The 21,347-nt window shown below is 35.4% G+C and overlaps 3 protein-coding genes across 6 annotated transcripts; all 3 read right to left on the bottom strand.

Annotated features, from left to right (window-relative positions):
- Positions 1-511: 511 nt before the first annotated feature.
- Positions 512-1,246, bottom strand: LOC126593719 (indole-3-acetic acid-induced protein ARG7). Its single transcript, XM_050259828.1, has one exon. It carries the CDS (start codon positions 1,181-1,183, stop codon positions 800-802), a length of 384 nt encoding a protein of 127 aa, XP_050115785.1. The 5' UTR covers positions 1,184-1,246; the 3' UTR covers positions 512-799.
- A 12,461-nt stretch (positions 1,247-13,707) lies between these two features.
- On the bottom strand, positions 13,708-15,225 carry LOC126592200 (expansin-A9-like). The gene is made up of 3 exons (XM_050257927.1): positions 15,190-15,225; positions 14,233-14,765; positions 13,708-14,017 (listed from the first exon to the last, which is right to left on the bottom strand). The coding sequence occupies exons 1-3, from the start codon at positions 15,223-15,225 to the stop codon at positions 13,708-13,710; spliced, it is 879 nt and encodes a 292-aa protein (XP_050113884.1).
- Positions 15,226-16,167: 942 nt separating this feature from the next.
- Positions 16,168-21,016, bottom strand: LOC126593295 (uncharacterized). Of its 4 annotated transcripts, none has more exons than XM_050259327.1 (9): positions 20,641-21,016; positions 19,802-19,881; positions 19,304-19,496; positions 18,806-18,858; positions 18,507-18,597; positions 17,801-18,408; positions 16,990-17,274; positions 16,708-16,761; positions 16,168-16,615 (listed from the first exon to the last, which is right to left on the bottom strand). In XM_050259327.1, exons 2-9 carry the CDS (start codon positions 19,853-19,855, stop codon positions 16,439-16,441), a joined length of 1,515 nt encoding a protein of 504 aa, XP_050115284.1. In that variant the 5' UTR covers positions 19,856-19,881; positions 20,641-21,016; the 3' UTR covers positions 16,168-16,438. The 4 variants fall into 4 exon arrangements, with proteins under 4 accessions (XP_050115284.1, XP_050115283.1, XP_050115285.1 ...); XM_050259326.1 differs by having other exon boundaries at positions 19,802-19,909; positions 20,641-21,015; XM_050259328.1 differs by having other exon boundaries at positions 16,990-17,238; positions 19,802-19,909; positions 20,641-21,013.
- Between the last annotated feature and the right edge of the window lie 331 nt (positions 21,017-21,347).

Here is a 21,347-nt window from a genome sequence, read left to right as displayed (position 1 = left end):
AATTGGATAGATTTTATGTTTGAACAAGTGATCAGTTTTCTAGGTTTAAATTGTCCTTGGCTTATTTGTGCATTTCCTAATTGGCAGCATTCCTTTTTGGAATTTCATGGCAATAAGACCTTAGTTTGGCTTTTTTTTTTTTTTTTTTTTTTTTTTTTGGTCAAACGATAGATTTGTTAGATTAGATGTTAGATTATAGAGCTGACAAAGTTTAAACCCACGCCACCATGCAAGGATACAAATCCTTTTCACCGTTATGGTAAAGGATCACTTGCTGGCAACAAGACCTTGGTTGGTTGGGAAACTTGGAAACCAGGATTTTGGTAATTATAATTTATTTTTATTAAATTTTTTGTCAAAGTTTGGAGAATTCTGCAGCCCTAAATACAAAACAATGACTGTATGCTCTTACTAGATCTGTAGATCCCACACTGCTAACCAGAGGAATAACTAGTGAAACAATGAACTATAGAGGAAGGAGGGGGTCTAAAACACTTTGTCAATGCTCCTTCGTGAAGACTGCAAGATGACTAATTTAGAGTGCTGATAACGATTTTCCCTTAAAATTGTCATATTAATGGAAGTCGAAGTGGGAGTTTAGCTCATAAATTTTGAGCAGTGGTCCAGTACTCTGCTTCCAAGCTTATAAAACAGCAAGAGGAAGAAGAACTCTTCAAATTAGGATAATACTAATGTCTTAGAACTCTACATATATAAAATAAGGCTATATCTCTCTCCCGATTTATCATGAATCAATTAAATACCAGAGTGTTCTCTGTTAGTACATTCACTTGAATTCTCAAAGACACAGAGGAATCCTTCGATGGTCATCCGGCGAGCTAGCACAGCGAACAACGTCGAGGAAGAGGCTCTCGTCGCACGGGATGTAGAGCTTTGAATCAGCATTGTAATCGTATTCTTCTCGAGCTTGATCGAGCAATGCCTTGAAGAGAGGGTGGTTAAGCACGGTGATTTTGATCACAAACCTCTTGTGGTTTTGACCAACATAGATTACTAAGTGACCCTTTGGGACATCTTTGGGGATTGAGTTTTCTTCTTGCATGGAAGGCCAGAGAGCCCATTGGCAGCAGTTTTCACAGCATGAGGAAGAAGGTGTGTTTTCTCTACTCCCTATCTTCCTCCACTTGTTAGCACACACCCTTACAAACTTCCCCTTCACCATTTTTTTTTTTTTTTTGTTGCTATTTATACCCACACAAACAATAAGAGAGAGAGAGAGAGAGAGAGAGAGTTGAAATAGGTGAGGTGGTAGTGTTAGTACAAAGATGAAAGGTATATATAGGTGTGGAGAGGAAGCACTATTTTGGAGCATTAAAGGGTTGAAATGATAGGTTAGATATGAGGAAAGCTGAGATGCGATAATTGTGATCAATATCATGGGGCAACTTCTAAGAGATGATGTTCTTTTTCTTTCAAATTTCCATATTTGCTATGATCAGCTGGATATGTTATTTGCACTCTAAAAAATTGTTCTTCAATCATTCTTAGTGCACATAAAAAAGAACAAAAATATATAAAATAACTATTTTGAAGTACTGGTAATAGATCACGATAATAGTATGTCAATATTTATTAAGTTATCTATATGTGTTATAAAATACTGATAACCAACAAATTTTATTGACATATTATCAACACTTTATTGTAAATATACAAATTAAGTAGTCAGTATGATCATATAAATGTAACGGTATATGCTTTGCTGTACCGTGCTGTACCCTTCACTTACTTTATAGTCATGCACCTTGATACGAAATTGTACGAACATGCATCTCAACTCAAAGATTATAATCTATAAAACATGGCACATTTGGCAGCAGACTTTTTTTCCCTTCTGTTCTTCACAAGAAAGCATGGTGCTTGAGAGTGATTTTTTGAAGTTCTCAAAGTTAAGACCCCACAAATTGTGAGAGGAAAAGATAAGATATGAAAGTAGGTTGGGATAAGCTTCTTGGACAAAGTGGCGATCCCACTCACTTGTTCTCCAATTAAAAATAAAATAAATTTTTTTCTAAATTTAATATATAAATCTGCCGAAACTAAAAACTCATCTGCACCATGATGCTTCATTTGTAATTCTTTCATAAACAATGGATTAGATTGTGGGAATTTTTATGGTATTTTGGAGTATTCGAGTTTCTTTATATTTTGGAGTTTAAACTGTTAAAATTTTAATCAAAGTTACAGTAATTAAAATTTAATGGTTAAAAACTCCAGAATACAAGGTACTTAAAAACTTTATAAAATTTTTAGTAGATCATGTGCCATTTGTGTATTTTAGTAAAAGAAGCATTCCTTAACACAAGAAACTATTTTATCTCTAACTTTGCTTGATTAGTGTGTGATTTGAGGATGATAATAAGTCAGCTAAATACAAATTAAATTATTTGATATTGAAAAGTTGGCCGGCACATGTTTGGCTGGAATCACATTGGGTGTAATATGAGCTAGGGCATGATCTACTTTTTGTCTTTCTTTTCTTTTTTTCCTTTTTTAAATATATTCTACTTCTCCATTAGTCACTAATGATATATACGATTTGATCGATAATGTCATCAGCAGCATTTTGCTGCTTTTTAAAACTGAACACTTAAATTAAGTTATCGGTATATATAAATTTGTAGCATGCATGCATGCATGTACTATCCGTACAACATCGTTGCTCTGCAGTCTTAAAACCTAAGCCTGCAGTTTAGATTTGGATAAGTTTTACGAATCTCTGGAGTGTAGTCTGACCTTATAAGCATTAAGCAGAAGAGATGGGTAATGAGTAAGAGAGTATCGAAGGGGATGGATGGATGTGTCCTGCTGTGTTTGCAGAGCATAAGATGGGAGTCACATTTTCAGTCTTGTATGGAGAAAAAAGTCTTCTTCTCGATTCTTTAAACATTCTCCATTTGCTCACCAACCGAAAGGATCAATTTTAAGGTTTCTCTCTTTAGAAATCATGTCAATAATCAATATATAAAAATGCGATTTAAGTTATCATACTATGAATATAAATTATTGCACTGGTTCTTTGTCAAAATATAACGTCCATATTTCTGACCACATAAGCTTTATCTTGTCTAACAATTAATTTGGCAAAGACTATTGATGTAGAACAAATGACTGAAATGATCGAAGAACAATTGAAAAGCCGTAAAAGTTAGCAACAAGACCCATGACCCGCCATTTCAAACAGAAGACACCGGGTGCGAGGTGAAGAAGACTTGGGTGCTGAAGTATGGGGATTTTTTGTCGATTCCTTCATAATTTACTATCCCTAAGGGATTATAAGATTTTAGGACTTTGTGGTTTTTCATTATTTGTTTAATTTGTTTTCTATTTGTTCTACTATAAAGTTTAGGGCTAAGAAGCACCTATAAGCAACCTTTAGGTTGTTAGGTTAAACTCATCTCGATTTCTAGTAGTTTTCAGATTGTTAGGGGATACTAGCTTAGGGTATGTCATTCAGTTTCTCTATTACTTTATCGTACTGTATCAACCATTATCTATCCTTAGTTCGACAACACAAACATTTGTTATCTTAGCCATTTTATGTGTTCTAACAAGTTTAGAGATTAGCCAGACACTTTCTAGGTATCCATATATGTGATATTCACGTTATCCTCTACGGCTCGACCTAGTGATTGTGGAGTACAGACAACTATACAAGCAGCTTAGGGTAGACCACTTTGAATCAATCCTTCATTAAATATAGCTTGAAAATTGCAAGCAATTGCGAAATGGTGAAGCTTTGTGCATGGTGGATTCTGTGGTGGTGATTTGGAGTGGGTTCAAATGTCTGAACTTTGAAGTTGATTTGCTGAGAGATGCGTGAGTGCCAGCACACTGATTCATCCTCCCCAGAGACAAAACTTTGCTGTGCTAGGTTGGTTTGAAAGAAAGAGTACCTCTTTTGTACAAATCATTTTGACTCAAACTGCCAACACTTGTGCAGATCATTGATGGAGAAGAGTTAATATCCTTGACTATTCCACCTGTCAAATGTCATTCCAAATTTTCATATCTCTTCATATCCAGCTATAACTTTTAATTTCCTTTTCTTTGTTTTTTTGGTCGATGTACTTCTTTTTCTTTTCATATAACGAAAAGGAGAAATAATAAATCAACTTCCATTTTGTCCAAGACTTTGAAACTATGTTTAGAAGCTTAAATTAGTTAAAGCAAGTTAAGGTAAATCATCTACTAATTACTCCTTGTTCGGTGATACATACTTAATTACTCCTTATTCAGTGATACATACTTCTTTTTCAGTGACAGAATCTCAGATCAATAATAAAATGGCATGTGTGTATCTTTTCACATGACAATATATTATTGATTCAAAACACAAAGGTTGCGAACTCACCCTTTGCATGTAACTTTCTCTCTCTCTATGGGATGCTTTAAATATTAAAACCATCTTTTATTATTTGCTAAGCTAACTAAATATGAGAGAGGATCCTCATCGGATCCTCTTTGTGAGGATCCCGGAGATTCTCCAATCACATCTGTTCATCATACATTGGGTGATCAGTTTTCGTCATGTATTTTTTATATTCAATTTTTAATAAAAAAATTTACAATAATTTTTTATTGCACAATATACGATGAACGGAGTGATTTGAGGATCCTGCAAGGATCCTTACTTACTAAATAGGACTAGGGGTGGATTTTTTTGCCAAATTGCCGTGCCAACCAAATTGCCAACCGTTACCGATTATGTGCCAATTTTTTTTGTACCAATCGGTAATGGTACGGTATTGTACCGTACCAAAATTTCATGGTACGGTATTGGTAATGGATACCATTACCACGGTATTACCGTACTATACCGAAAATACAATATAATTTATAAATTATAAATTATATAATAGATAATTATATAACACATATTTATAATATTCCAATCATTTGAAAATAAAACCCTACTTATATTAGCATTGTTGTTGGTGACTTTGATATCTTAAAATTGTGGAAATCAAACACAAAAGAGTTCCTAATTCTTTCACAAATAGCCAAAATATCTTTGTAACCCCCACTTCTACTATTGCTAGTGAAAATGCATTTAGCCTAGCGAGGAGGGTTGTGGACCCTTTTAGGGTATCCTTGACTCCTAAAATAATGGAGGCACTAGTGCATACTAGTGATTGGCTTAGGACAGATGAAGTAAACTTCGACAAGGAACCAACAGAAGATATGCTTCAATTTTACAAGGAAATGGAAGAAGATAAAACAAGAAAGATATGCTTTAATTTTTTTAGTAAATTTGTTATTAAATGGTTTTCAACTTTAATTCTTCTTACTACTAATTAATATGTTTTCTTTGTTTGTAATGTAGGCTTGACACAAACTCAATCTTCTACAAGTTCAATGCCTCCTCCAAAAGCTTCGACATCTCAAGCTTGAATAACTAATCAATGAATTCTCCTTTTTGAAGTTTACTTCCAATTTTCATTTGGTTTGAAACTTTAATTTCTATTTGGATTGTTAACTTCTATTTGTTTTGATTCGTAATTTCTATTTGGATTGTAAGCTTAATTTTCATGATGAATCTTGATGCATCATTTGAATTATTATGTGTGTGAATTGTGAACGATGAATAATAGATGAATTTAATCTATAATGTATGAGATAAAGGTACAAAAAAAAGTTTTGCCCTTGAATTGGGTTAAAAAAACAAAAACAGATTTTGTCCCAAAACAAAATGGCAATTACCTGTCATACCATGCCAACCAAACTTTTGGCAATACCGAACTTTGGTATACCAAAAGTTTGGTACGGTAATGGTAATAGATTTTACTAAACCGAAAGTTTGGTATGGTAACCGTACCGAACCCATCTCTAAATAGGACTAACTTGGGGCCGAGCCTATGAAGTACAAATTGTACCAGCTTTTTTTTCGTGGATAAATAAACAAAAAACATTTGACATGAAATTGGATAGAAAATCGTTTTTGGGTTAAGATGTAAGCTACTACAAGATTGACCTTATTTCTATGTTTCTTTGTAAGAAAACTAAAAAATAAAAAAAAATAAAAAAAAAGAAGATGGGCCAGTAACTAGTTTATCAACTGGCAGAATAACTTTCACTTTGTTGTAGTAAAGTTTAAATATCAAGGACAAGCTTCTTGTATTGAAAAATGAAAACAAACATCACATAATGATGCATCATATGATATCATGTATATATATAGAAATTGAAGCATGCATGCATGCATGAAGATGGTGGGATCTTATAGGGTGGGTCATAGAGAAAGCTGATATGATGGGGGAGCTTAGCAAAAGGATGTATGTACGTAGTGCACATGAGGTTGGGCAGAAAGCTAGCCTCTCACGGGTGGGTGAGGGCTGAGAACCGGTCGATCGATCGAGAGAGATTTCCAATTGGTCTGAAGAAACTCAACTCATATCATATGCATTAGCATTGCGAGGTGTCTCAAAGTATATGAGATATTTCAAGTGTTTTAACCATTAGAAACTGTTTAAAAATACAAAAATTAAAATTTAATAGTAAAAAAATTAATAATATTCTATACTCCAAAACATCATATAACTTTTATGCATTGCAACCGACATGCCATATTTTTTGCATAGCAATGATTTAGTTTCTCTCTCTCTCTCTCTCTCTCTCTCTCTCTCTCTCTCTCTCTCTCTCTCTCACTGAGGCTCAGCTCCCCCGTGCACGTGTATTCGCCAGCTCTTCTTTAGCTGTCACCCCTGGCACTTCATTTTCCAAGTTCCACCTTCAACCTTCTCCCATAACTTCCCATTAATTCCTTCCCATGCTTCCTCTTCGGAAGCAATTCTGCTGTTTCCTCCTCCTTTTTTTTCCCTCATTTTACCCACGTATTTTTATTGGATTTTTGAATGACACTTCTAACTGACGCTGCTGATCTGCATAATATAATAGGAGCGGACGACAACTCCATACACGCTCGAAACACCCATCCAAGTCCTTATAGCGGCAAGAAGAAAAAATTAACATATAAAAGAGCAAATGACACTTAAGAAACACAATATATGCATGCATGAAATTGACACCCATTCCTACAAGTGGAGAAGCTGTACTCTTTACAAATTTAATTAATTGACTTGAGCATATTTCTTTGTACTGGAATATCATTGCTGGGTATACAAAGTCACCCTCAATGAATTATGAATACTGTTGAACTGGTATATATTGACCAAACATATATATTCAAAACGTTCTCATAGTGACTGATAGTGCTAGCTCATTTTAGCGTTAGGGTTAAGTGGTTCTGGCAGTGTTGGACGATAGCTCCATGTTCAGTTAATGTTGTTTAAACTTCAAACATAAGGTAAGAGCGTCTCCAATGAGAAGCTAAATTTAGAGAGAGTTTTAATTAAGAGGTGTGCTATCCACACATCCCATTTTACTTCTCACACACCCCTTGATAATTTATATCCGTTGATCTTCTTATTCATCTAATCTAACTGTTGAAAATTAAAAAGGTGTGTGGATATCACACCCCTTAATTAATTAGCTCCCCTGTTGCGCTGGATAGGGGATGTAAAGGGGTTTTCGCTCCAATGGGGGAGCTAATTAATCAAAATATGTCTCAATCTACACTCTGACTAGATGTTATATTTTTACCCTTTTTCTCTACCCGTTGAAGCTAGAATCGACAGTGACAAAAAACTGCTAAAAGACTAAACATGGTAGTAGATCTACGCTTTGCTAAATTTCACTGTATTCATTTCATACATATAAGAGCCCTAGGTACATTTCTATTCGTTATATTCTACGTCGTAAAGATTGGCTCCAAATGCATAAATGGATTACACTAGCTAGTGAATTAACTATGGAAGAAGTTACATTAGGTTTGATTCTTGAATAGATGTTTGGGTTATATTTAAATATGTACGTGCTACACTTATATACAGTCGCTTATATTTGATTGGGTGACTCTAGCCGTTCATGTATTGAACTTTCTCAATTTCACATGTATCAACAGTTAGGAGTCACCAACTCACATGGAACCGTCCCATTCATCTTGAAATACGACGATGTTAAGTATTTATGAAACCCTGGCTATCGCTACAATGAGTCTCAAATACACTAAACTTCAATAGAAGTATGAAAAACCATATATCATAACAATCAAATCTCAAATACAAGTATCAATCCATGTGAAGGTTTGCATAATTATTATCGTTTTACGAAAGGTAGAAAAGAAAAAGAAATCAGTGTATCACCCTATTACCAATCAAAACCCATAGTATCTCTATGCATGAAGTGTTGCACTCACAAGTATTGTATGTGGTGTCCCACACTGTACATAATACCTCTACCCGTTCATATATGGCTAAGGGAGGAACGTGATGACCTGACAAGAAGAACACATGCATATTAGATAAGTAAATTTAATGGATGTGACAATAACACACATAAGTTTAAAAAATATGGCTCCACATATTGAAATCATATATCCACACAGCCTGTGATTTCTCTACTAACGGCAGTAGCACCTTATCTCAGGTTGTAGCCTTGTAGGAATGTAAGTCGATGGATTAGCAAATATATGCATGTCCACTTCTTCTCAAACTTATTTTTGTTGGACTATGAATTTAGATTACACATTTATGGAAGAATTAAACTAATATATAGATATGCGTGAATTAAATTCACAATTTTTTAAAATAAGCTTCTTAGATTATCAGACAATCCAATAAAATAATGTTATGTAATGCTTAACACTCTGTTTGGATGAGAAAATTTAAGATTACTAAGGAATTTTAAAACGACGGAATTTTATTTTCTAAATTTTGTGAATTTTCTTGTTTGGTTAACCTAAAAGAACAATGAAATTTTAATACGAAATTTGTTATTTTTAAACTCACTCATAGAAATTGGAAATGATACCTATTTACATGAAATTGAAACTTGGGATTAGAGGTCCCAAATTCCAAATTTTTTCCCCTGCGGATTCTAAATTTCTATGTTTATGAATCCAAACAAGGGAATTGGTCATGTCAATTTATAAATTCTGAATTTTTTCAAAATTGCAAGTTTATTTCCCTTATCCAAACATAATGTAAGTGTTTTTCCTGCCTTTGTTTTGGGAAAATCATTCATAACAATCATTGTCCAAATCTCTTTAATGAGCATATTCTTAAAATGCTTTCGATATCTGATTTATCTTTAATCTTTAATTACTACATCGTTGAGATTTGATTGATATGTTATCGGTATGAATTTGGCTTCAGTTCACAATCAGTGGCCCATCTGTGCAATCAAAATCACTTGAAAGTTGGACATGTTTTTAACTATTAGAACCAACCATGGTGGTTCTTTTAGTCCTTTTCTTAGTTGTGTGCCCAACTGGGACTGGTTAAGTTTTAAGTCGTTAATATCTTCCAAATAGATCTGTAGAAAGATATTTATGGTTGGATTTTGACACTGATGAAAGTGAGTCCTTGGTAGTGGGATTAGAATTAATATATTACAAAAGCACACGTTGCTTTTGTATATGTTTTTCAAACCGTTCAGAAGAAAAAACAAAAATATCACGGATTAATTTATTTTCCAAACCCTACTTGATCTACGGGCTAATGTAAAACACTCCAAAATTACCTGTCACGGCCAGTTGAAGTTTTTAGTACTCAAAATTCTCGGTGGTAATGATTTCCAAATTTTATTATTCTACTTTCACCAAGTGGAGATCAAATCAAGAGCCTAAATTGATATGATTTTCTTTTACAGCAATAAGACAGAACAGTAAAAATAAATAAATAAACATAGTTGGCAACTTTCTAGTGATTCTTTTTTACTAGACTTTGTATTACTAGAGAACAAAATTATCTCTCCTCATGGTTTAATATAAATAAAGGCACATACGAAGGGAAATGCACATCCAAATTCCTCAATCCTCTCTCTCTCTTCTTTGTCGCACTCCTCAGAGAAAATAAACCACAACAATTTGGAGGATCACTTGCAAAAGCGTCACAACGTTGGATATTTGTATAAATTATGGCTTTGGAAGAACTAAATAAGTTGGCTAAAAGATGAAAGAAAAGTTTCAAACAAAAGACGAAGAAAGAAAGAATGCTTTAAGGTGCGTAAAAACGCTTTTTTATTAAGCTTTATTTGTCCTCACAACTAGTTTGCAATAGGATATGCAAATAAATAATTATTATGGATACAATATTGAAAACATGTATTATACGTAAGGTATCCTTCAAAAGCAAGTAAAGGGTAAAAATGGGTAGAGAAAATGTCTCAAACCAAAGTTTGAATACCAAACGTCATGGTGTTCAAGTCATACAAGTAAAGAAATCTATTCATTGATAAGTAAAAGAAAAAACATAAACCCGATCATTCACTATTTCTTGAAGCTTGATCTAAAATAGATTTATTAATGGAATCAAATATACAAAATTATCTATTTTTGAAACAGAAATTAAAGTAATACACCAAAACAAGAAACGGTCTCCATGAAGCCCAATTTTAATATGTTTGTCTATCTCTTCTTGTGTTTGGTTAACTTTGGTAATGCATAACATTATTGAACTGATACTCAATAATGTCTAGAAACTATTTTCTAGAGTTTATCTCCAACAGAGATTTGAATTTCGAAATAGTGCTGACCCATCCTTTGACCCCTACGCCCGGTCGAGTAATAGGTCAAGGAGCTCGTCTTGCGTCGACTGGATGCCAATCTCCTCCGCCAACTGGGCTCTCCATGTTACTTTCCAAAATTCTCCTTTTGTTTTGAAAGTTTCCAACACAAAATGGTGTCTCGTGTCACTATTAAAATTATGGTTTAAATGTCAAAATGGTCCCTGTGTTATAGTCATATGGCAAATTTAGTCCATGTGTTTTCGATTTGGCTAATTTAGTCCTCGTGTTTGTCATTGTTAGCCAATTAAGGACATTTAATTCAATATCTTTTTAAAAAAAACCCAAAAGAAAAATTATATGAGATATAATTAGCCTTTCTCTTTACAGAAAAATGCAAATCAATGAGAAATTACACATATAAGAGATAAAGCTTCCAATATGAAAAATGATTAAGGTTGTGACATAGAAAAGAGAGTAGGTAATGTTAGGGAGGAGGTCGGCGAGTTAGGAGGAGAATAATTTTCCTTTTAATTTTATTTCATTTTAAAATAATTTTAAATCAAATAATAATTTTATAAATAAGTTTGTAATAATTTATAAATTTTTTACATAAATTAAATGAAAATGTCCTTAATTAGCTAAAGAAGATAAACACAAGGATTAAATTAACCCAATAACTAAAACACAAGGATTATTTTAACATTTAAGCCTAAAATTATATTACATGACCTTATATTATTGACTCGAAACGTTACAATGAAACAGCAAAGCCTTTTTTTTTGCTGGATTGAGTTAGTATGTGTTGGTGAATACTATAATTCCACTTGTAAAGGTGGGAAGGGAGGCTAATGTGGAGAGAAAAATTGCTCTCAATTCTCAACCATCACTAACAGATGGGCACATTTAAAAATATATGAAGTTGAATAATATGAAATTCCACTAAATCTTGTCCCAAATTTAGTGGAGATCCCCATAATCTCATTTTCCCCTTCCTCTATATAATGAGCAAACTTCTTTGCTAGCTAATCACTCATCAACCCATATGATTGTTTCTCAGTTTATGATCAAAATCCACTGCTCTAGCTGTTAATTGCCTTACAAAATATGAAGGTGGTGGCACTTCTATTTGTCGTGATGATGGCCAGCTCTTGCTTGGCAGCGCCAAGGAGGGCTATGTTGGAAGGAACGTATAGACAAGAGCAGCCGCAGCACCACCGTGTCGAAGGCGGAAAAGCCATGGAGAAGAACAGTGCTAAGTACCCCGGAAGCAGCTTGGCCAACCACCATAACATACCTAGGCAGTATTATGATCCAAATGGTGGAGATGGTGAGGGTGACAATTGGTGATATCAACCTAGTACTTAACCGGTGTGGGATTCAACACAAGTTAGTACACTGTCGAGTTAGTACTTTACTGATGTGGAACTCAACACACGCGTGCTAAAACAACCCAGGGTGTCACAAGACAGTAATATCTAACGTGAATAGTAATGTATTATCTTTGGTGTGATCAATTTGTTATAAGTTGAAAGTGGGTTTAGTTAGTCTATTGTAGCCTCTAGACATGGTATATATTTCTGTAGAAATACGGAGGCACGGAAAGACTTGGGATTGCGTACACCGAAGGAAATCGGGTTTTACAATTTTAAAGTCTAAAATCATGTGTTTGATTCTCTCCAATGTAACAACACATAAGTCATGTTCAAGTTTTCGTTTTCAGTGAGCTCCTATGTTAAAATGTTTCATGTCATAAGAATGGATAAAGAAATACGGAACTCATGATATGGTTACTTACGAGAAATTAGAATGAAAGGGATCTACATATACTTTCTAAAATCAAGTCACTCATAGTTCAATGATATTAATAAGTGAATGATCCGTTGAAAATGAGTAATTTGAGATTTGAAGAGAGATTGTTTGGAAAAGTGTTTGAGTGAATTTGGTTGAATAAATCGTGGATTGGAATTTTAATTATGTGTTTACGGTTGGATCTATATTGTCAACCGACACAGTTCCAAGTTTTGGATAATTTTGAATGAAATGAGGCACATCTATTTATGTGAACTTAAGAATGAATTTGTATTTGGTTGAATTTGGTTGATGAACCAACGATTCGAATTTGAATTATGTATTTGCGGTGACACCTAGATTGAATGTTTAGATCGCCTACATGCTTTTTAGGAAATCAAACAAGACGTAGTTTCAGCGTTTAAGAAATTAAGGGGTGAATGACCCACAATATTCGTTTGTGAAATTTAATAGGGTTTAAAATCCTGGAAATGATTTCGGAATTACATTTGATGATTTGATAAAATGAGAATTTCAGTATTTTGAGATTGAAGGGTAGATGACCGTTGGAATGAGCATTCTTTATGGATCCACTAATTTATTTGGTTTGTAACACTTGCATTCGGGGCCTTAAGATTAATGGTTTTTTTTTTTTTTTTTTTGGTGTACAAAAACTGGGTTTTTGGTTTTAAAAAAAGGGTTATTTTGTTGGATGAGAATCCAATAAATCTCGAGGGTCTATGGTGGTGATTAAATATAGGGTGATGATTTTCACACTTACCTCACATTCATCCTACATCTTGACGTCCTAAATGCCATTGTTTTGCTGCATCACAAGGAACAATTGTAAGGAATCAGGATGGATTGGTGTGGTTCCTCTACGCTCCTAGGACACTAGAATATTGAAACATGAACAAAGAAAGGTATGAGAGAAAAGCATATTGAGAAATAATCATCTTCAATTGATCCAACAATAACATGTCTGACCAGAAAAAAAAAAAAAAAAAGTGATGTAATTCCAACCACCTGTCTTATTTTACCGTCAAAACCACCTATTAGCGAAAATGTTCATAACAAATGAATATAAGGTGGGTGAAAAAATATGAGAGACGGGTGAGTAGTGTCACTCAAGAAAAATATTGAAAAATGAAATTTACGAAAAAGTGGTAAGGTATATATGAGTGCCTTGTTTTTATTATTACATGGTCGGGCGAGAATTCCATGGTTAGTTTATATACATTGGTAATGACAAGCCAAACGAGTTCAAATAATATGGTGTGGAGGATTTCAACATGCACGAAGCATTGAAGCTGATGATGTGCTTTTGATCTATCGGAAGTTCTTGCCTTCAAAAGTCTGGCCAAACTGCCATGTCTTGGGCGCAACATGCCATGAAGTTGAGTGTCTTTTATCACTTGCTTCAACTCGGAAGGTCAGTGACTCACCGACCATCTTGGCACCGGTAACCCACCGCTGACCCCACATCCGACTCATTGCTGTCCATTTGAGCTTGTCGGAGCCCTTCACCTGCACGCTGATGATGTCCCCAGCTCCTCCCACGTTCCATACCAACACTTCATTGAAATAAGGGTTCCCGGTTATTGTGAATCGCATGCCCCCTTTCTTCTGGCATGGAACCCTACAAAACAATTTCTAGCAATCATTAAAATCTTTCTTACAACGGGAAATATTCTCTTGTCGTGTGATTAATATACTTACATGTTATGTTATCATGCTTTTCAATATGGACTATCGAAATTCATATGTTTGTATTGTGTGGTTTAGATTGCTAGTCTCACAACATTAGTAGTCAAACATTCTATCTATTCAATGCATGCATGTGCATGTAATCACCTGCGGTACGTGACTGGAATAATGCCTGCCTTGTACTCAGCAATGTTGAGGAACACAGGCTTGGCTACATCGAAATGCTCGCGTGGCGGATTGCACCATCCTCCATTGTCACTAGCCTGATTCCAATTTGGTGGGCAATTGTTGGTTGCAGTAACAGTGAGAATAGGGCTCCCTGGTTTACACCATTGGGGCTCATCCACACACTTCATTTCATAGCATGCACCACATGACAGCCCATTGTTGAACAAAGCATTGCTCAAAGCCACTGTCTCGAGGCCATAGCCTTCTTGAACCACGTCGTGGTAACCACAAGCTCCGCCAAACGTTCCCGAGCCGCCTTCGTAGAATGTGGCATGAGCTTGCTTCCAAGGGCCAGCAGTGAACCTTGGCTTATGGTGCTTTATGGGGTGGTGAACTCCAAACCGGCCACGGTTGGCAGCAACCACATGGAGATGGTCAGCTAGCACAAAAATAAAGACAGCCAAGGAACCCAAAAGAGCTCGCAGATTAGGCAATGTCATGGTGATTGATTTCTTTGTTTTTAATTTGAAGATTATTGTGCTGCTTAGGTATATGTTATATAGTACAAGATTGTTGTTATTTTTTCAGTTCCGATTGTTTATAATTTACTCCCTACCTCTCATTCAAATGCCATTGCCAGCAATACACAACCTATATTATGGTATATGGTTGTAACTCCTCCCTCTGTTCGTTGCTTGGAGATGTCCTCATAACTCAAAATTATTTTTTAAATCTTACTTTATACACCAATATAACTTCATCATTTCGCTTCTTTTTAAACTAAAAATAAGAATGACTCGACTGGGTCTTCCGTGACCTGTTATTCTTCATATTCGATCTCTCATCTTTATGTTTAGACTGGCAATAACGTCCTCAAATTCAAATTTATGTAGGCTCGTTTTATTAGTACCTCACATATTATTAAATACAACCCACATTAAAATCTAAATGCGTAGGATAAACTATTCCCATTGGTGCTTATAGCTCTTTTATGTGATTGTATGTTGTACTCGTGGACATTCCTTATAATTTATTTGTCTTTTCCTACAAAAACAATTAATACTTAATATTAAATGACTTATATACCCTAATATATAATGACAATTTCGACCTCAGAAGGTTTATGAAAAAAAATCTAAATACATTCCAAATCACTTTTAACCTGGATCCCAAGATTATTTATGTTCAACTCCACCCTTCGTTGTAAAACAAAACTCTAACCAATAAAACTACAAACACGTTGATTGAGAAAAATTATTTTAATGAATAGAACATGAAATCGGTGTTTCGGAAGCTTCACATGAGGTAAGACTTTATATTTTTCAGTGTTTTAGTAATTTTAACAACATCAACATACGTATAGCTGCGTTATTAATAATCTCTCTTGAAAAACGTATTGTTGACGATGAGGATCATACACCTAATAAACCCTAGCCATGTCTTACCACAAAAATCATGCTATTGTGTTGGTACTTCTAGTGCGGTATCGTTTATGCTTTTCTACCATATTTTCTTGCTTTTTTTTTCATAATATTATGACTTAGTTCTTGTCCATGAACATATCTGATTAGCACGCCCAAAATTTTCATGGTTGAATTCATGTTGCACTAATCCTCAAGAAATCAGCAGAAATCCTAAATCGCGTCAGAAAAGTTTCAATAGCTCGCACTTTGCCGAACTATTATTCAGAATTTCGGTAGTTCCTACCGCAAATTTTCAAGGTTTTTTTGTAGCATTCTGCCGACATTTTCAAGGTTATTTTGTAGCATTCTACCGACATTTTCAAGGTTTGTCGACTTCCACTCGCTGAGTACTGAAAACTACCCGCAAGCATTTCCAATCGACTTGTCATGAAGAAGCGAAAAGTGGTATAAATTTAGAGCAGATACAACCATGAAAATGCAGACATCATAATTTTCTAGCACAAGCAGCATGGAGCCATGTTTTTCATATTACCCGAAGTAAATTTCTAGGAAAGTAAACGGGAATGTGAAAACGTCGAATACAAAACTCTCGCTTACAAAAGAAAATTTGGCCCAACTGTTGCAGAGAGCCTGAATTCTGTAATAATTTTTCGAAGGATGAACTGTCTGGATGTTATAACAGACTCTTTACAACTAAATTTCGGTAAATCCTGGCTACTGATTTACTGCACCAGTGATATTTAACTTCAAAAACGCTTCTTCTACTTCCGTCGTACATACCTTCTGATATGATCAGATGATGCACTTTTACTGGCAATTGGAAGTATGGGAGGAGCAAACTTTTTGCCGCGCTGCCTGGGATACGGATGGACTGTGGCTAGCTCGCGGACACGGGGCACCAACGACTTGGGTAAAGCACGCATCTCCTTTTGCTCAACCTGGGGTAGCCAAACGATACCTAGACAAGTTTAGGTTACATAACAATTTCTGTATCCTAAAATGCAAAAGTATAAACAGATAGAAATCTAGCCTCGTTCTTCAGTTCCTTTCCACAGCTCCTCCTTAAAATATTTCTCCATTTGTCCTGCAGCGTGCACAAGCATTGAAGTTAGAAGTTAAAACGCAAAGACAACTGTTTAACTGAAACCTAACTCCTCTCCTGTAGAACACAAAATGGAGAAAGCCAGTAGAAACTGGACTGTAAAGAGCTTGCCCCAATTCAGGGGGCCCTGCGCCTTGGGTAACTGGCCCTCTCCATTTTCTGTGCAAATAGAGAGCATATTATTCCCATTATTGGAAAGCTGTGATGTACCCTGAGATCTAGTGGCGTGCGATAAGGAGAAGATGCAAATAGGAGCCTTTTTATATCTGTCCATCGTCCAACTCCGTATTGAGAAATACCATCAACCAATGTCGTAACCTCAGAGGGAGTCCACATCCTTTGATGCTTCCTTCGATCTTGCTTTGTTGATCTTTTTCTTGACACAGAGTCATCTTCAGATTCGGATGTTATAGGTTGTTCATCGGACTCGTATGACTCATCAGATTCTGACTCAAGCATCTGTGCAGAATAACAACGACAATTGAACTTCTGAAACTGTGGCATTACATGACCCCAAAAAAATCAGTACTGCAGACAATCCTAGTTGTTCAAATAGAGAAGAAATAAATTCACTCTGAATTCTATGTTTTTTCTTTCTTTCAAGTCAATGAACATCACAACAGCTAAGCCTTCAGTGGAAAGCAACAACCATAACAATCTGCAGATGCAAAAATCAACAGGTGACTCACACCCAATGCAATTTTACAGGCACAAAGGAATAGTAGACCATAGTTTGGTTCCACATGAAAAATACATAGCAATCTGCAAATGGTCACAAATAATCTCACATTTTTTTAACTACGTTAAAAGAGACAACAAACCCTAATGGACCACCTGTCATACTTAAATTTCACTTTGAAGAAATGAAATTACTGATAACTGATAAGGCAAATTAAAACAAACTTGGGAGAGAAAGAACCATACAACTAGAGAGACAGAGGACGAAGAAGTAGGAGGAATTTTCATCTAGAAATTTCAAATTAAATGTAGCAAAGATGTGCAAGGCTGAAAATTTTCCTACCGAAATTGATGCATACTTCTTTTGACGTGTTCTTTGCTTCCTGAATTCAGCCAGTGTCTGGTTTTCAGAAATTAAATCATCCTCGGGAACTGCTGCCAATGTCCTAGGCCTCTGATGATGATTTTTAGTCTGAGATCTGGCCTTCAATCGTCCATTCTCTGTAGCAGTAACAGCAGAACAATCTTCCCTCCCCTTGGAATCTTTTGACTTCTTGCCCGAAAATTCCTCAATGTATCTTCGAGTAGGCTTACGTAGTCTTTTCTCCTTAAGAAAAGCAGCAGACACTATTCCACTTACTGAAGGTTTTTCATCATTATCTAACTCGTCAAGATTTCGTAAATTGATTGAAGCAGGATGGGCAATTGGTGTTCGATGTCTTTTCTTCTGTCTGAAGTTACCATGGAACCCATGAGTTACTGCCTTGTCAATAGAACTATTCTTGCATTCAAATTCCTGAATAGTCACAGTTGACGATTCAGATATCCCAACAGCACTGTTACTACTACCACTTAATCCCGGTGACTGACTTGCAGAACTTGAGTTCCTTAAACGTGATCCTTCACAAGGACCAAAACCCAGTTGAGAAGCTTGTCCTATAAATCCAATATCTGCACTCAAGAAAGAAATAAATCATTACAAAACAAAAAGTACAGAGAAAGCATGCCATAAATGTCATTATGACAAAACAATTTAAACAAAATTTCACCTAGAAGATAATCATCGCATGGGCTTGCAAGGCCATTTATTGCATCTATATCCTCCACTTCGTCAACTTCATCCAGCAATCCATCAAGAACCTACTAAATCACTATCTCATCAAAACAGTAATCACATATACAAATAATTCAGCAGTCTAAACAAATCCAGCATCACCTTCAAGTGTCACATCAAGTGATATAGAGAAATGATGCAGCATAAAACTTGAAGGCGAGCTAATTTCACAAAGAGAAGAGCACAGAACAATTCTGATATGATATAAATTTATACACAATGTTAGATACATACTCCAAGTTCTAATTCATCGTGTCTTCCCCGAGGATGAGCAGAGCGAAACTCACCTTAAAATGACGAGAACATATACAGAATTAGATTGAGAACAGAAGCGATTCCAAAAACTTATTTGAAAAATAGAAACCAATAAACCATTGTAGAGTCCCAACTCGAATTCAATTACCAGACATCAATTTCAATTAGAATCATTTGGTGTCTATTTTATCATCAAAGAAACAAGATTTCATTACACACAGGTGTCAAAATGTTAAAATCCATTGAGGAATCTTTTTCTTCCATTTAATATTAGTTTTTCAGCAAGTGTGTCATCCTGAGTGATGGAAGAATCTCACTCTAGGGATTAAAGGTCAAGAAATCCAATAATACAAGTTCAAAGTGTTCATATTTCCTATGCTTCAAACAAAAAGGGGAAAAAACTAGTAGGAGTCAATTTTGTACTTTTAACTAATAAGGGCGCTGGAACAATAAACAAGTAGCATTTAGTAGCATTACCACTGTATGTATTAAGACCAAAGTCATATCCACAGGAAAAATCTTCCATGTTCAAGCCCTTTTCTGCATTCTCCTTGTCAAAGCATATGACACCATCTACCGTAACATATTCAGTTTTAGGTTCCGCTAGTAAATGTTCAATAGTTTCGGATTCATCTTCTAATGCAGGACCAAAAGAATCTTCCACTTTCACCTGTAAAAAAATAGAAGAAAATAAATCATACAAATGGCAATCCCACTCAAGGAACTAAAGGGAGGAGTAATTTTAATTACTAACACTAAGCAACAACTATTAATCAATAACTGTTGTGAATACAGTGGCAAAAGGAAAAGCAACTAAGATGCCTAGTAGTTCGAGAATTTAAAAAAAGGACGGAGAATCCTATTTCGTGAAAGCCTACTGGGCCATAGCATAGTGGAGAACAGATCGTGTTTGAAATAAATACATGAAGAAGCATGATAATATAGTAGTTTCGAGAAAAACTGTTAACTACTCACCCTTTGGGATTTCATGTTGACGAACTTCTTACGTGCATGTGCTTCATGATCCATTTCATATTATGCTTCTAAAATTAATCCTGCAGTTTCAAGCATTCACTAGTTCGACTGTACAACAACCAAGGTACACAAATTATGCAGATTCCATTAATCAACAGAATCCACCAATACAACAACAGAAATTATCTAAGTAACTATTCTAAACTACCACACATCGCAATTTCACATTTCGATTAATAACTTCAGTCTCCTTAACATTCTTTTAAATTCAACCACCAAAAACAACCATGCGAGTGGTTGTTGCCACCGGTACGAATTCTGTTACGAAAAAATGAAATCATTCTCCTTCACTCTAAACTTACAATTGCATGAACACTAATGAACTTTTGGAGAAGAACACAATCGTGCTAAAGGTCCAATTTTAGGGTTTTATACTATTGATTGCTGCATTAGCACCAGCTTATAAACAAATTTAAAACAAAAAAAAAAATTAAAGGTATATCTTAGTAGTATCAATGCAAATAAGAATCTACTAGATGCAGACTAATACTAGTTATTTAGATAAAATAAATCGAAATATATTTAAATGATTTCTATAGGTTATTCATTATTTATCTGAATTAATAAATTAAAAATTAAAAATAAAAAGAGCGAAATATCAGGTTGAGTAGTATACACTACAGCACGCAGCTAGCTGTTTACTTGAGCTGAGCTGAAGCATTTAAAAAAATAATTTAAAAAATGAAAGCAAAATTGATGTTTTATTATTCCTGCTTCGTTTTCTCGGCAACCAAACAGAAGGAAAAAGCGGATCAGAAAAGTTGAAATGCAAACAGTACCTCATCAAGGAGCATGGAAACCCTAGCAGGCTCAAAGCTTGGCCGATCTGCGATCTCACCGACGAACAAAGTAATGAAGATCTAACAGAAGTTAGAGAGCAGAGCGGAGAGAGCGAGATCTGACCTTAGAGTGAGAGGCAGTTAGAGAGAGAGAGAGAGAGAGAGAGAGATAGAGGAGTCAGGGGAATCCGTGCGAACGATCGGAAACCGAAACTCCTCAGAAGCGCCAAAAAGCGACACGAAGAGATGGAGGAGGAGATAGAGGGCAGTAATGAATAGATGAATAATGTATGAGTGTGAACCAGGGGCTTTTTCGGCATTTCGATTTTTGTTCGTCTTTTCCAGCTTTACTCTGGTACTACAAAAGTAGTAGTGCCCAGAAGGCAGAGAGGTGCTGCTTTTGGACTCCGGCTGCGGCCAACGGGTACACGTGGACGACAATTAAATGGATTGTTGGCGATTGTGGTCATCCACGTTATGACAAGTTTGACTACGTTAGAGCAAGTTCGGACTTTGCGCCAGCACCCAGCGCATTTATCCACTCAAGTGAACAGTAATAGACTGGAGTGAACAGTAATAGGCCAAGGCATCTCCACCCCTAAAAAAATGCGCTGGCACCCAGTGCATTTATTTGGTGTGTTTTTTTTTTAAGTTTATTTCGGATAAGATTTTTAACCAATTTCGGATAAAATTTCAAATAAACTTAA

This window comes from Malus sylvestris, chromosome 12 (genome assembly GCF_916048215.2).
Source record: "Malus sylvestris chromosome 12, drMalSylv7.2, whole genome shotgun sequence".
In the NCBI taxonomy this organism is placed as follows: Eukaryota; Viridiplantae; Streptophyta; class Magnoliopsida; order Rosales; family Rosaceae; genus Malus; species Malus sylvestris.
This window is presented reverse-complemented; position numbering and strand designations above follow the sequence as displayed.